The 14,170-nt window shown below is 37.0% G+C and overlaps 1 protein-coding gene across 1 annotated transcript; it reads right to left on the bottom strand.

The window, feature by feature from the left end:
* Nucleotides 1-3,560: 3,560 nt before the first annotated feature.
* On the bottom strand, nt 3,561-8,692 carry LOC105798282 (ABC transporter B family member 15). Its single transcript, XM_012628288.2, has 7 exons — nt 7,827-8,692; nt 7,600-7,654; nt 7,336-7,514; nt 6,795-7,252; nt 6,153-6,693; nt 5,166-6,059; nt 3,561-5,073 (listed from the first exon to the last, which is right to left on the bottom strand). The coding sequence occupies exons 1-7, from the start codon at nt 8,076-8,078 to the stop codon at nt 3,685-3,687; spliced, it is 3,768 nt and encodes a 1,255-aa protein (XP_012483742.1). The 5' UTR covers nt 8,079-8,692; the 3' UTR covers nt 3,561-3,684.
* Nucleotides 8,693-14,170: the final 5,478 nt, after the last annotated feature.

The raw sequence follows: 14,170 nt of genomic DNA, 5'->3' as shown, positions 1-14,170 counted from the left end.
GGCTCTTCATATCATATGTTAAGCTTAAAATAGCCAAGAATAAAAACCAACTAAAATTTGTATTGAAAGATGAAAAGCAGAAGCAAAAATTTAGATGCTGAAGGAGAAAAGAATTTGACTTATCTCATTACTTCATTAAGCAAAATAACATGTACATATATAGTTCTATTACATTGGAAGAAAATAAATCATGCTTGTGCAAGTAACCAAGCTGTAAAATTAGCCTAATCATAACCTAAAACCTACTAAAATTGCTAAGTACATGGTTGAACCTCAGCTAATAAAAAAGTTACAATCAAATCAAACATATGTCACATGTTACAAAAGTTCAATGACTGAAATACACCATGGACATTAGCATGTTGCATGCATGTTGCTGCATTGTGGCTTAGACGCTTGCATGCTGCTAAAATGTTGCCAATTTTCAACACTCCTCCTTGGCTATAAAGCAGCAGACTCCAATTTCCTTCCTCAAGTATTCGAACCTTGTGGTAGCCAATAGCTTGGTCAAAATGTCTGCGAGCTGAACCTCTGATCAGCAATGGATCAAGTTGATTTCCTTTGACAATTCTGCCTCACTTACAAAATGATACTTAATCTTGAAGTGCTTAGTCTTGCCATGAAATACAGGATTCTTGGCAATGACAACAATTGACTGATTATCTACTTTAATCTCTTTTGTGTCCACTTGACCAGCATTCAAGTCACTCAAGAGCTTCCTGAGCCAGATGGCTTGATTAACAGCAGTAGCAGCTGCAATACACTCTGCTTCTGCAGTGGATTGAGCTACTGTCTATTGCTTCTTAGAACTCCAACTAAAAACTCCTAAACCCAGAGTGAAGAAGTATCCCGATGTGCTCTTCATATCATCAACTGAACCAGTCTAATCATTGTCTAAATAGCCAACCAGATTCAGTTCCTCAACTTTCTCAAACTTCACACCAGAGCCTAAGGTCCCTTTGACATACCTTAAGACTCTTTTAGTAGCCTTGAAATGAGCTACATTGTAGCAATGCATGAACCTCAATAGAAGGTTGACTGCATACATGGTGTCTAGCCTTATTGTTGTCAAATAGAGCATGCAACCAACTAGACTTCTATAGCTCTTCTCATCAACCCAAACATGGTCACTAATGCTCTTCTCGAACCCCAGCCTTGACAAGTATGCATCAATCTTGTCATACTAGGCCCTTGGAGCCTGTTTGAGGCCATACAAAGCCTTCTTGAGCTTGTAGACCTTGTGCTTTTCACCAAGGACCTTAAATCCATTAGGTTGTTTAACAAAGATCTCTTCCTTGAGAAATCCATTTAGAAAGTTGATTTAACATCCAACTGATGCACTTTCCACTGCTTCTGAGTAGCCAAGGCAAGCAACAGCCTTATGGTGTCCAACCATGCAACTGGTGCAAAGGTTTCAAAGAAATTGATGCCATGCTACTGACTATACCCCTTCACAACCAGCCTAGCTTTCTGCTTGTTCAGTTACCCATCTGCATTGTGTTTGGTCCTGAACACCCATTTCACACCAATAACATTTCTGTTTGCTGGTCTATTAACCAGCTCTCATGTGTCATTTTTGTGGATCATCCTCAATTCAGCCTCCATTTCTTCTTTCCAAAAGCCCTCCCTTGCAGCCTCATCAAAATTAGAAGGCTCAACAATGGTCATACCACACCTCTCATAGATGTCCATTAAGGTTCTAGTGCCTCTAACTGGTGCATCATCATAGTCATCATCAGTTTTAGCTTCAATCTCAGCATGCTACAAATCAAGATCATGCTGGTCTTGCTCGGACAAGCTTGCATCTGTTCCATCCCATTTCCAACAACTGCTGATACGAGATCAAAGGCCCGACAAATGCGTTCCAAACTAAATGGGACCATCCAGGAGTTTGTTAGCAAGGCCTTAGATGCGTACACAAAAGAAAGGGAAAATCAAGATTTCAAATATTGGGAATCTTGGTCCAAGGCACCAAATCTTGCAGCCAAAGCGCATTGGATCTCCGTTACGAGCATCAACGATTCAATTTCGGTAGGAGATGAATCACAAGCCCAAATTCTTGAGGGCAAGGCCCAATAAGAAGATTCCAAGCCCAATCAAGAAATCCACCCATACTTAGTTGAAAATCAGGCCAAATTGTCAAAGTGGCCCAAGTTGTAAAGTTTTATTTTTATTTATTTATTTATTTATTTATTTTACTTAGTTTAAATTTTATATTCAGTCCAAGAGTCCCAAATAAAAGACCCTTGGCCAATTTCCATATTAAAATAATTAGGAGTTTTTTTAGTTTTAGTTTTAGTGTTCTAATTAAATTAGGAAAACATTTGAAAGGCCTATTTATATGGCTTGGCCACCACCCTACATTACATTACAATTACATTGAAAATTTCAGATTTGATTTGAGTGAAAATTCTCTTTGAGTTCTCCAAGAATTTTCTCTTGAGTTTTCTTTAGAAGTTGTTTTAACAATCTTTTTGATTGTGGGAGTCATCTTCAACCTTCTTCTTGCCATTGATATTCTTTGGAGGGGAGATTAGAGCCGTTTGAAGGGAGTTGTGAGATCTTTCGGGATTTCAAGGCTTCTTAGGACTTATCTTTTAAGTTCTTACTGTCAATTCTTTCTTTATTTTTGCTTGTGCTGAATCTTTATCTAATTTATTTTCTGTTTTTTTATTGTGTTTTCAGCCTTTTTCTATCTTAAGGAATCAGCCCAAAAAAAATCCCCAATTTCTAGGGCTCTTCCATACTCTTTTTGGGTGAAATCAGATTGTCGAAATTTGGGGAAAACTATCTTGGTGTTCAATTGGGCAGAATCGCAATCTCCTCTAGGGTTTCAAGATTCCTTATTAACACTTATTTCTATTCTCAATTTGATTCTTTACTGTTTTGGGGATTTTATTTCAGATCTGAAAATTCAAAAATCTAATCTTTTAATTTTCTGTTTCGTTTCAGATCTGATTGTTTAGGGTTTTTCGTAGGAGTTTCCCGTGACTTGGCAACTCGATCTTGGTCCGCGCGCAACCCCCGTATCAACTGCCCTTATTAAATTTCACATTTTTGCTCACAACAATCTTCTTAGTGGATGGATCAAGGATCCTATACCCTTTCAACAGAAACTAAACCAGATCGATCTTCTTTTTTTCTTTTTCTTTTTCTTTTTCTTTTTCTTTTTCGCGATCCTCTGTGCTTATTATTTTTCTTTTTCTTTTTATGGTTCGGTCGAGTAACAGAGAAAGAATGAAGAGGGGAAATATTAACAGAGAGAAAATTTGGTGCGTGAGGGAGAGTCAAAATCAAAACCAAAGAAAATGAAAACTGAGAAAAGAAAATTTGTGTTGTTATTTGATCCAATTTCAATTTAGGCCGAATGATTTTTTTTAATTAATCTAAATTTGAAAGATTTATTTTTTTTATTGAGTTTAAATTAGTTTTTCAAGTTTTAAGTTTAGTTTAGAGGAAAGATGTTTTATTGGAAATACATTGAATTTTAATTTTGATAGTTTAGGACTTTGGTAGGAAAGTAACCAGTTTTTGGCTGGTGAAGAAAAAGAAAATAGAAGTAGAAGCCACCCAGAGGAAATTTATATTACTGTTTTTTTATTTAGAAGAAAACTTTTACACTAATGATTTTCATGGTATCAAGAGTGATTGAGTCGATTTTTTTCTATCTAAAATACCCCAAGTTTATTTAAATGACTGAGTAGAATTATGGGTTTTTCTTTGAAGATTAACCAAAGAGTAGTAAGCTCCCGTTGACCCCTTGGCTAACAGAGATGAATGGTTACCTTTCTCCACCACTTTCCCTTGCTCTAACACGGCAATAAGATTACAGTTTTGAATGGTGCTTAGCCTATGTGCCACAACAACACTGGTTCTCCCCACCATTAATCTCTCTAATGCCTCTTGTACCACTTTCTCAGATTTACTGTCAAGTGCGCTGGTTGCTTCATCTAGTAGTAAGATTGTAGGCTTTTTTAGTACTGCTCGGGCGATTGCGATCCGCTGCTTTTGGCCACCGGATAATTGCACTCCTCTATCTCCGTACCATGTTTCGTAACCGTTTCCAAGGCCTGCAATGAAATCGTGGGCATTGGCTGCTTTAGCAGCTTCAATGACTTCAGATTCATCAGTTTCATCTGATGCTCCGTATAAGATGTTTTCTCTTATTGTGCCAACAAACAATGTTGGCTCTTGGCTAACAAGTGCTATGTGTTTCCTCAATGTCCTTAGGTTGTACGACTTTATATCTCGACCATCGATCTTCACAACTCCTTTGAGAGGATCGTAAAACCTCTCGATTAAACTAATGATTGTTGATTTTCCAGAACCGCTTTGTCCTACCAATGCTGTTGATCTTCCAGCTTCAACAGTGAATGAGAAGTTCTTTAGGATGATCACATTAGGCCTAGCGGGATATGCAAAATCGACATCATGGATTTCTACATGGCCTGTAATTTCTTCGGCAATGTAACCATTAGAGTCATCGGGTCCGATTCTTGTACAATGGTCTAAGATAGCAAACAAAGATGCAACAACCTCGGAACTCTTGACCAAGTCTGATGTCATGCTTGCAGCTTCAGCTATTACAAGTCCAGTGCTAACCAAAATGAGGAATGTTTGGATAAGAGCCTCCGAACTGATATATCCCTGAGAGATGAGTTTGCCACCATACCAAAAATTGAAAGCCACAATGCATGCTGTAAGAAATTGAGCTGATCCAAATCCAAGACCTGTAAACCAAGATTGCCTAACACTCTCCTTTCTTGGACCTTCATAAGCCTTTTCCATCATTTTCAGAATTCGGTCTTGAGATGAGAAGGCGGTGATGGTTCGATGGTTCGACACCGCATCAGCAGCAAGCTTGCTACTATCTTGTTGTGCTTTGATGGCTTTCTTAGACGTGCTTTTGAGTAAAACCATTCGGGTGTACAAGCTAAAGATAATGAATGGCTGGAGCACTATCATCACAAGGGCAAGTCGCCACGAAAGGAATAACCCCATGACGCAAGCTAGAGTTACACCGGAGATGGTTTGCATGAGAAGAGACATCCGATCGCCCACCAAAGATCTCACCTGCAAACATCTCAGACAATATAGTAAGGCAAAGTCTATGACTAAGAATGCTGACAAGTTCACTCTTACTAATCTATAAGAAAAAACATTACCACACTGGCATCTTTCGCTAGTCTAGAGCAAACAGTGCCACTAGAATTCTCATCTTGGTCAAACCAACCAACTTCAAAAGTCAGTATCTTTGAAAGCATCCCCTCTCTAATCCTCTTTGTCAAGTGCTCCCCCATGTAAGCAAAATTATAATGCTGAATAACATTAATTATCAGTGAAAACAAACCAATCCCAAGAAAACTCAAAGCATAAACCTTTGCTTTTTTTTTAATTTCACCATGATCTGAGAGAAAAAACATTGATATCATTAATCCCATTGTGAAAGCTGAAAGTGGTTGCACTGCACCATATAAGACTGCACCTAAGCATCCCAGTATTGCTTCTTTCCACTCTGGTAAATTCATGGCCAACAATCTCTTAAAAGATGGTGCAGGCAACTTTTTATCCTCAACATTCATTTCTTCACATAGTGAAGAATGATTGGCTACTACTGAATTGGCTGAACTTGTTCGGCTTGCTAAAGAAAGTCGATGACTGCTAGCATCATTTATGTCGATCGCATTGGTAGACAAATCTTTATCACCTTTCTCCTTAACTTGTTCTTGTTCTGTATGTTGAAGTTGCACTAGCATGGGATAAAGGCCCATTTCATTTCCCATTAACTCATCATGTGAACCAGTTTCCGTGACTTGGCCATCTTGGACAACTGCAATTAAATCTGCATGTCTAATGGTAGAAAGGCGGTGTGCAATGATTATTGTTGTATTCCCGACCGAGGCCTTATCAAGAGCTTCTTGCACAATACATTCGGATTCGGAGTCTAATGCACTTGTTGCCTCATCAAGGAGAAGGATTTTGGGTGCTTTTATTATAGCTCTTGCTATGGCAATTCTCTGTTTTTGGCCACCAGACAATTGAATCCCTCTCTCCCCAACCTGTTCACACATAAAAAGTTATCTTTAGACTCTATTAGATTCTTAATCTTGATCAAAATAAGCATATAAAATGCAAGAGATTAGCAGACTAACCTGTGTGTCATATCCTTGAGGCAACTCTGATATGAAATTATGGGCATTGGAAGCTTTAGCAGCTTCAATAATCTCTTCCATTTCAGCATCTTCCTTGCCAAAAAGTATGTTCTCTTTAATGGTGGTTGCAAATAGTGTAGGCTCTTGACTGACCAATCCCATTTGTGACCTAAACCACTTGAGCTGCAGTTTATTAATAGGAACCCCATCAAGAGCTATGTCTCCTCCAATTGGGTCATAAAACCTTTGCAACAATGAAATCACTGTGGATTTTCCTGATCCACTACTGCCTACCAAGGCTACAGCCTTGCCTGCTGGAATTTTGAGACTAAAATCCTTGAAAATTATGTTCTCAAGCCTTGACGGATATGCAAACTCAACTTGTTTGAATTCAATTTCTCCCATAACATTATCCAAAATTTCCCCTTCCATATTGCCTAAATCAATCTTTGGGATTCTTTTTATCACTTCATTTATACGCTCTGCAGCTGAACATGCTTCAAATAAAGGCATCAAGGTAGATAAACTAGCAACAAGGTAGCTGTTCAGTAAGAAAAAAAAGAGAAAATATGATTAAAAATCTCAATGAAAAACTATGCAGAAAGAGATGAAATTAGTAGCATTCAAGGTTAAAACTCTTACTGTCCACCAAAAGTAATACAGGTGCCCACTATGTAAATAGTTCCTCCCTTGGCTCCATGATACATGATCAATCTGCTACCATAGTAAGTAACGAAAGCCCAAATAAGGTGAGTAATACCACTGCTTCCAAGGGCCAAACCTTTTGCCCACCCTTGCTTCAACCCCAATTTCACAGATCCTTGTAGAGCTTCAGAAAACTTAATGGAGGTTTTGTTTTCACCAACAAAGGCATAAACAGTTCTTATTGAAGATATTGCCTGTTCTGCAATTGTGCTTGCCAACTTATACTCCATTTGTGTCTTCCTTGCCAGACTCAGTAAAATCTTCCCATATATTAAACTAGGAATCACCAGCAACAGTACAAATGGAAAAATCAAAAGAGCTAATTTCCACAGTACCAGAAAAGCTATTATGTAAGCTCCAATAAATGAAGTACCTCTTGCAATCAAGTGTGGAATCTGATACATATAATAAACAAGTCAATTAACATGACAAAAAGTAATCAGAATATCGGAAAAGCATTGATAAAAATGATGACAACCTTTTCACTGATAACTTCTTGAATTATGAGACTATCGTTGGAAACGCTTGTGACTACTTCAGCTGTGCTAGTTACGTTCAAATCAAAGTAGCCTACATCTTGCCTTAGAATAGCTTTCAAATATCTACTTCTCATTCTTGTGGCTTGTCTTTCACTTGTTCTTGTCCAGCAAAATCCTTCTGAAAGTTAGAGAGGAAAAGAATGGCTTAGCATATGGCTAGTTTTTAATACTTTCAATACCATATTCACTTCGAACTCACTTACCTGTGAAACACCCAACCCATCCCCCGCAAGCCGTCAAAATCAGTAACAATGCAACCTATCAGCCACGAAATCAAACCAAAAGAATCTTAACAAAAAATACTACTTAATTTCTAAGTAGTAAGCTATGTCAGATATCAGTACGTATTATGTTCTAAGTTTATTAAGCTTTTCATGAAAGTCTGAGGAACGCAAGAGGGTAACTAGTGAAAAATAATATAATAACGTACATGGTGAACGTTGCGGGTGACCATATCTGCAGCTGCATCTTTGCTTGAAGCATCAAGATTGTTAAACAAACGGCCATTCAAATATATCATCAAGGGTGCAACAGTGCCATCGACAACTCCTCCGATGAAACCAGCAGCCATCAAAAACCTATCCACGTTATCTGCATGCATGAATATGGATCGTATGCAGCTGTTTTTCTTCTTCAAAGGACTGCTTTCGACCTCTTCAATGCTCTTTCTCTCATCTGCCATGGCCGGTGGTTCCTTTGTTTTTCTTCAATTATCTGAGCTAATCAGTATATATTCAAAAGCAGCTGATGAATAGGTTAATTTATACATATACGATGAAAAAGAAACATGAGAATGTAGGCTTAAAATTTTAAAATTGTATAATTTGTATTACATCTTAAATCTACACTTATTTATAATATACCAAACAAATCTATTAAATTGGTTTGCTTTGTATCATATCATGTTATGAGTTTAAAATTTACAATTATTTCAATTACTTTTTCATTCATGTTTTTTTTTTTCGTCGACTTGTTAGGTGCAAAATTTTGATAAAGTAGAGAATTGATCAGAAGAGTCCCAACTCGAAAGGAGCTTGCGAGGTAGGCAGCCACATGCTTTTGTCACGGGGCTAGATCTTTCATCTCACAATCCATGCGGCCTTAGGCGATCCGTTCGTCCAAACTCGTCTAAGTCAGCCTTTACTCTCAAAAGTGAGGATTCCTTTAGAATTCCTCTAAGGCATCAATTTATATAGCGGAAGCAATTGTGCCAAAAGAAGCTACAAAAGAACAACAAAAAGTCACAGAAAGAATGCACACAAAGTGTTTGAGTAAATGCTCAAAGAATTCAATTACTCTTAAAAATTCAACTTACAATGAATGATTTATAAGTGAGGGGGAGGCTCTCTATTTATAGTTGAGCTCCCCAAAAACCAACGGTCAATATACATTTATATCGACGGACGAGATTAGTCTATTCCTTAATTTTTGGGATTTACTAGATTACATCATATCATATCAAATCTACAAGATATAATTCCCCTACTTACAAAAATAGCTTATGTTGTCATATCTTCATTATCAGGCCAACCAAGCTTTAATTTGACAGGCTTCTCAAATAGTTCTTGGAATCGGGCCAGTTCTCGTGGGCTAAATAATCCCCATCTAATCGATAGACCTACATGGGGCGCATCCTATGCCATGGTCACGGGCTTTACACCTTGGCCTGTGACACTTTCATCAAGGACAAGTGAGAATTCAGATTTCCAAACATTATATATGCGTAGGTCATGCAATCCATACGTTCTGAGGCACATGCATCAATTGCATGTCTGCATGAATAACGAAGTGCTTGAAACCCCCCACAGTCGCATGTCATTTGTATGAGGTCTACGCGGTACACTCCACTAATAACTCCACGGTTGGGTCTAACGGGCTGCTTAACCCAGAATACTAGATTTGGTTGCGAGTGACACACTGAAGTCATTGAGTTCGTGATTTTTTCATTTTCCCCAATATCTTTTAACATCAACTTGCACCAAACATGACCGCCCTTTAGTTGTCCCGCGTATGTCTCAACCCGTTTTGGAAACAAGCCCGCAATCAGAAATATGTTTCCTTGACCACCGAGGTTACCAGAAAATGACGTGTCCCCTTCAATATAGAATTAATGCATTCTGCTAGGTTTGAGGTCATGTGCCTGTATCTTACTCCTCCATCATACGGCTACGTCCATTTCTCTAGAGGTATCCCATCAAGGTACCGTGCTTCCAGTTGGTTTACAGCCTGCAATCTCTCCAACATTTCATGGAAACAATGTTGGATGAGTCGTACTCTATCGATGAAAATCAACAACACATTCAAGAAAAGCGATCTAAAATGTATATGCCAAACTATTTTATAGGAAATCAATTATATGCACAACGTACCCATGTTAATGGCATGTCGCTGCTCCACATCCTTATGGTATCAACCCATAGTGTTAGACCCTATGTGACACAAACAATACCTATGGTGTGCACAATTCCACAGACTTGAATGTCGTTCGAAAGTGGCCCGTATTCTGATGCCCCTATTGAAAATGATGTACATATTGAGCTACGACACAACATGCCTTCTCAAATTAGTTAAGAAGAAATCTCAGTCATCATTGAATTCTTTCGGAGTTATTGAAAAAGCTATTAGCAGGATTTTTCGATTACCATCATATGCAAAAGCTATTAACAACTTATGCTCATATCTCCCGTATAGGAGTCTGCCGTCAATTTGTACAAGTGGCTTACAGTACCAGAATGCAGTTACACATTGCTTGAAAATCCAGGAAAAATGGTAGAAAACACTTTTTTCCAAGGACCAAACGGTCGTCGTAATACACAGGCTCCATTTGCAGCTCGATTACAGAACCTAGCACGTACCACTCCAGTACCTAACACCATTGCCATAATTCATTGTAGGATTTCTCCCACCCACTGTACATCTTCTCCAATGCCTTCTATTTTGCCAACCATACCTTTTGGTACGATACTGTGTAATTGAACTCGTTGCGGATGTATACGATCAAAATAAGGACCAGAATCCTAGGACTTGCTTTGACCATAGGTAATATAAAGTTAGATATCATATTCGAATCCAATTTCGGATGATATTTTGACATGCCTAAGAAACAATAAATTGGGTCACCATATGTAGTAGAATGTCGAGAAAAAATGTTACAATTCGTGTCGAAGTTGGTCACCGTGGTACATACCATCTAAAACACATGTATATGGCATGGTAAACTTTCGAATTGTCCAAAACGATGACTTCTTCCTCACAGATGCCATGATTTTACATGGACGTGCTGTTTCACGCATTGCATACTTTGCCTTATATTTCTCTGACTAAGAGCATGTAAAAGTGAAGTTGACGCCAAGTTGTATGCTATACAGCTTGATAGAACTACAAAAGCATCTTTAGAGTCAAACTCCATCCTTACCTCCTGCAATTTGTGTTTTCTCTCTGACCATTTCAACCACGACGAACTCTATTGCTTCTGCCTTTGAGCCCTTGCAACCCGTGATTTCCAAGATAAAAAATCCCTTTTTACCCTGCCCTATCCTTTATATGAATGCAAATTCTTATCCCATTAATTCAATAAACGAAAATTTATTTTTCTCTTTGCTTGCGAGTTGAATTTTTTAGGCTTTAAAAACTTTTTTCTCTCCCGCTTTAAGGGAGACATAGCCATAGTTTTAAGTTGTGTTTGGGTTCATGGTGATGTCATGAAACTTGGTGACCTCAAATTTCACCTGTAGTGTGAGTATGACACCATCACCTGAGAAACTAGGATTGTTGTGCAACTCAAGGTCCAAGTTGACGGTAATTATATCGTCTCGGGTTGAAGTGTAACTAGGGCTTTAAGGTTACAAAGGTTATGCTATCAAAGGATGGAGAATAACTGGGGACCTAGTTGACGATGGTTATACGGCCACGACAACCAGTTTCTCCTCGTTAAAAGAGCATTCTTTATAAAACCCACACGCAAGTGCGAAGAAGAAAAACGGAGAGGCCTTCTAGTATAATCAAGTAATCCGTGTTGTCTATGTCCACCAAAGCCAGTGACCTTGTTAGTAAAATTGTTACACCCTAAATATGTCACAGGTTAAATAACAGGGTCACCACCTTTGGTGGACATGGATAAAACAAAGTATTTGATTATACTAAAAGGCCACTGCGTTTTTCTTCCCCATACTTCTGTTTGGGTTTTATAAACCATCCACCTTTAACGAAGAAAAACTAGTTGTAAACTTGAAGCCCATTTATACTCTATCCTTTGACAGCATAACCTTTGTAAACTTGAAGCCCTAGTTACACTTCAACCCTAGACCGTATAATCACTGTCAACTGGGACCTTGAGTTGCAACGTGATTCGGCTTCCTTAGTGATGGCTCCATACTCACATGGCAGATAAAATTCGTAGGTCACCCGACTCCACGACACCACCATAAATTTAAACATTCTTTAAAACTATGACCATGTCTATCCCAAACACGAATAAAAATAAATCTACAAACTTCTAATTTCTAACTGCAAGAAAAAAAAACAATTTCTAGGTAGGACACATTTTCAGTACCACATCAGTGAAAAGGCACCATGTAGGACGCATTTTTAGGAGCAAGACTAAAAATGCGTCCTACATAGTACGTTTTGAGTGATGTGGCAGTGAAAACGCACCCTGTAAGAGGTATTTTCTTGTCTCTCTTCAAAAACCGCATAGATCGATAAATTTAAAGAATTTCAACATAATTTCTAAAAAATGAAAATCAACATATTCTTATAAATTAACCCTGATGAATAACTCCTTCAACGAAATAAGCAAAAAATAATCAACATCCCCAAAATTTAAGGAATAAATGATGAAAATTCAAGTAATAAATTAAGACAAAAACATCATAAATACAAAATAAAAAGAATGTGCCCAGTCTAATTTATATTTAGGCCTTTAATAAGTGATATTTTTTCTCTTCATTTAGAAAAGGAAATAAATTAATATGTCCTCCAAAGACCCTCCTTTGCTAACACGTAGGTTAAAGAAGAATAGTTTTAGTTTTGGTCATTTTATTAGGCACAAATTTGATATTTTAGTTTTATATTTTAATTTTTAATATAATTTGGTATTTATATTTTTGTAATGTTATTATTAGTCTATATAGTTAATATTTTTAATTTTTCGATTAAAATATTACATAGTTTTATATATAATTTGAATAGGTTAAAAGTTTTAAAAATTGACGCCTAACTTTTAATTTCTTTTATGTTTGTTTGTTTTTGTTTTTTACATTATAAGACATTAGTCAAATTTTAATTTTGGTCCTTAAACTATGCTGAAACTTTAGATTTCATTCATATGCTTATAACTTTTTATATACAAAGTTCCTCTACTCGTATAAGGTGATTAGTTAACTTAAATAGTTAATATTATTAATTATTTCAATTAAAATGTTGACATCCACTATTCAAACCAAAAAAATATAATTTTATTTTTATGAATTTAAATGAGTTTTTCAATCTAATCGATATTTTTAAATTTATTTTTATCCTTACATAATTAATAAATGAATATGGATCGTATCCACTTTATCTGTCTTCGAAGGACTGCTTTCGACCTCTTCAATGGTCTTTCTCTCATCTGTCATGGCCGGTGGTTCCTTTGTTTTTCTTCAATTATCTGAGCTAATCAATATATATTCAAAAGCAGCTGATGAATAATACCTTCAACCCCAGGAAATAAGCAAAATGGAGGACTATGGATATGGATTTTGGAACGGCGTGATTTAAACAAGATGCAAGCTGAAGGGAAGAGCTAAGCAAGATGCATGACTTCCTTTGATTTTATTGATAAAAGAGCTGTCACCTCACCAGACTCACAGCTGAGTAGATTTGTAAACGAAATCAGGTAATAATATTACAGATTCTTCTTGAGAAAAGAAATTTTAAAATTGTATGTCTAGCCTTTAACTATAATAATAGTTGATTCATATGTTCCATGTTGTATAATTGTCCCTTAAATAGGGATTTGGTCTCCAACTTTGGACTTTCAACTAAGTATTTATAGATTTTTTTTTTTAAGTCTGAAAGAAAAATTTCCAAAGAGATTTAAATTAAAAATTTTTAATTTAAAAATTATTTTTAATTAACGAGATGACATGTCAAATATCATACACGGGTGAAATTAAGTTGAGACCCCATCAATCCGAACTTGCTCAATAATATCTGTAGGAATTTCCTTGAACCTGATAGACCCATACAAATTCTTTTGCATTGCACCAGCCAATATGTGAGCTATAGCATTAGCTTCTCTTGCTACCTTCTGTAAAACCACTTGCCACTTTCTACTACAAAGTTCATTTATTCTAATTACTAAATCCCTATCCGACTTACCACGAGAATCATTCAAGATTGTTGAAAGGGCGTGGGCACAATCCATTTCAACAATGATATTATCCCATTTAACATCCCAAGCCAAAACAAGGGCATCATAAATCGCCCAAAGCTCTACCTGCTCACCACTACATCTACCAATATTCCTACCCACACCTCCAAGCGATCTTCTCATAGAATCTCTCGCCACAATAGCGGCAGAAGCAAATCTCAAATTCAAAGATCTTGCCCTATCCGTATTCAATTTAATGACCCCCGACGGAGAAGGAACCCAAAGATTGCAACGGCTAAGATTTCTAGAAGAACCAACAGATGAAACATTATAAGACAATAGTCAATTTTTAATTTTGGCCTCTAAACTCTGCTGAAACTTTAGATTTCATCCATATACTTTTAATTTTTTACATAATGTGA

Source organism: Gossypium raimondii, chromosome 9, assembly GCF_025698545.1.
Source record: "Gossypium raimondii isolate GPD5lz chromosome 9, ASM2569854v1, whole genome shotgun sequence".
NCBI lineage: Eukaryota > Viridiplantae > Streptophyta > Magnoliopsida > Malvales > Malvaceae > Gossypium > Gossypium raimondii.
The sequence above is the reverse complement of the archived record's forward strand: the minus strand, read 5'-3'. Positions and strand labels throughout refer to the sequence as shown.

What these genes read in the sequence shown, in the direction of transcription:
- LOC105798282 (XM_012628288.2), bottom strand. Translation starts at nt 8,078, where the DNA reads ATGGCAGATGAGAGAAAGAGCATTGAAGAGGTCGAAAGCAGTCCTTTG. An exon ending in ATGGGTTGGGTGTTTCACAG is followed by an intron (nt 7,515 to 7,599) that starts GTAAGTGAGTTC and finishes TCTAACTTTCAG; the next exon opens with AAGGATTTTGCTGGACAAGA. An exon ending in TAGCGAAAGATGCCAGTGTG is followed by an intron (nt 5,074 to 5,165) that starts GTAATGTTTTTT and finishes AGATGTTTGCAG; the next exon opens with GTGAGATCTTTGGTGGGCGA.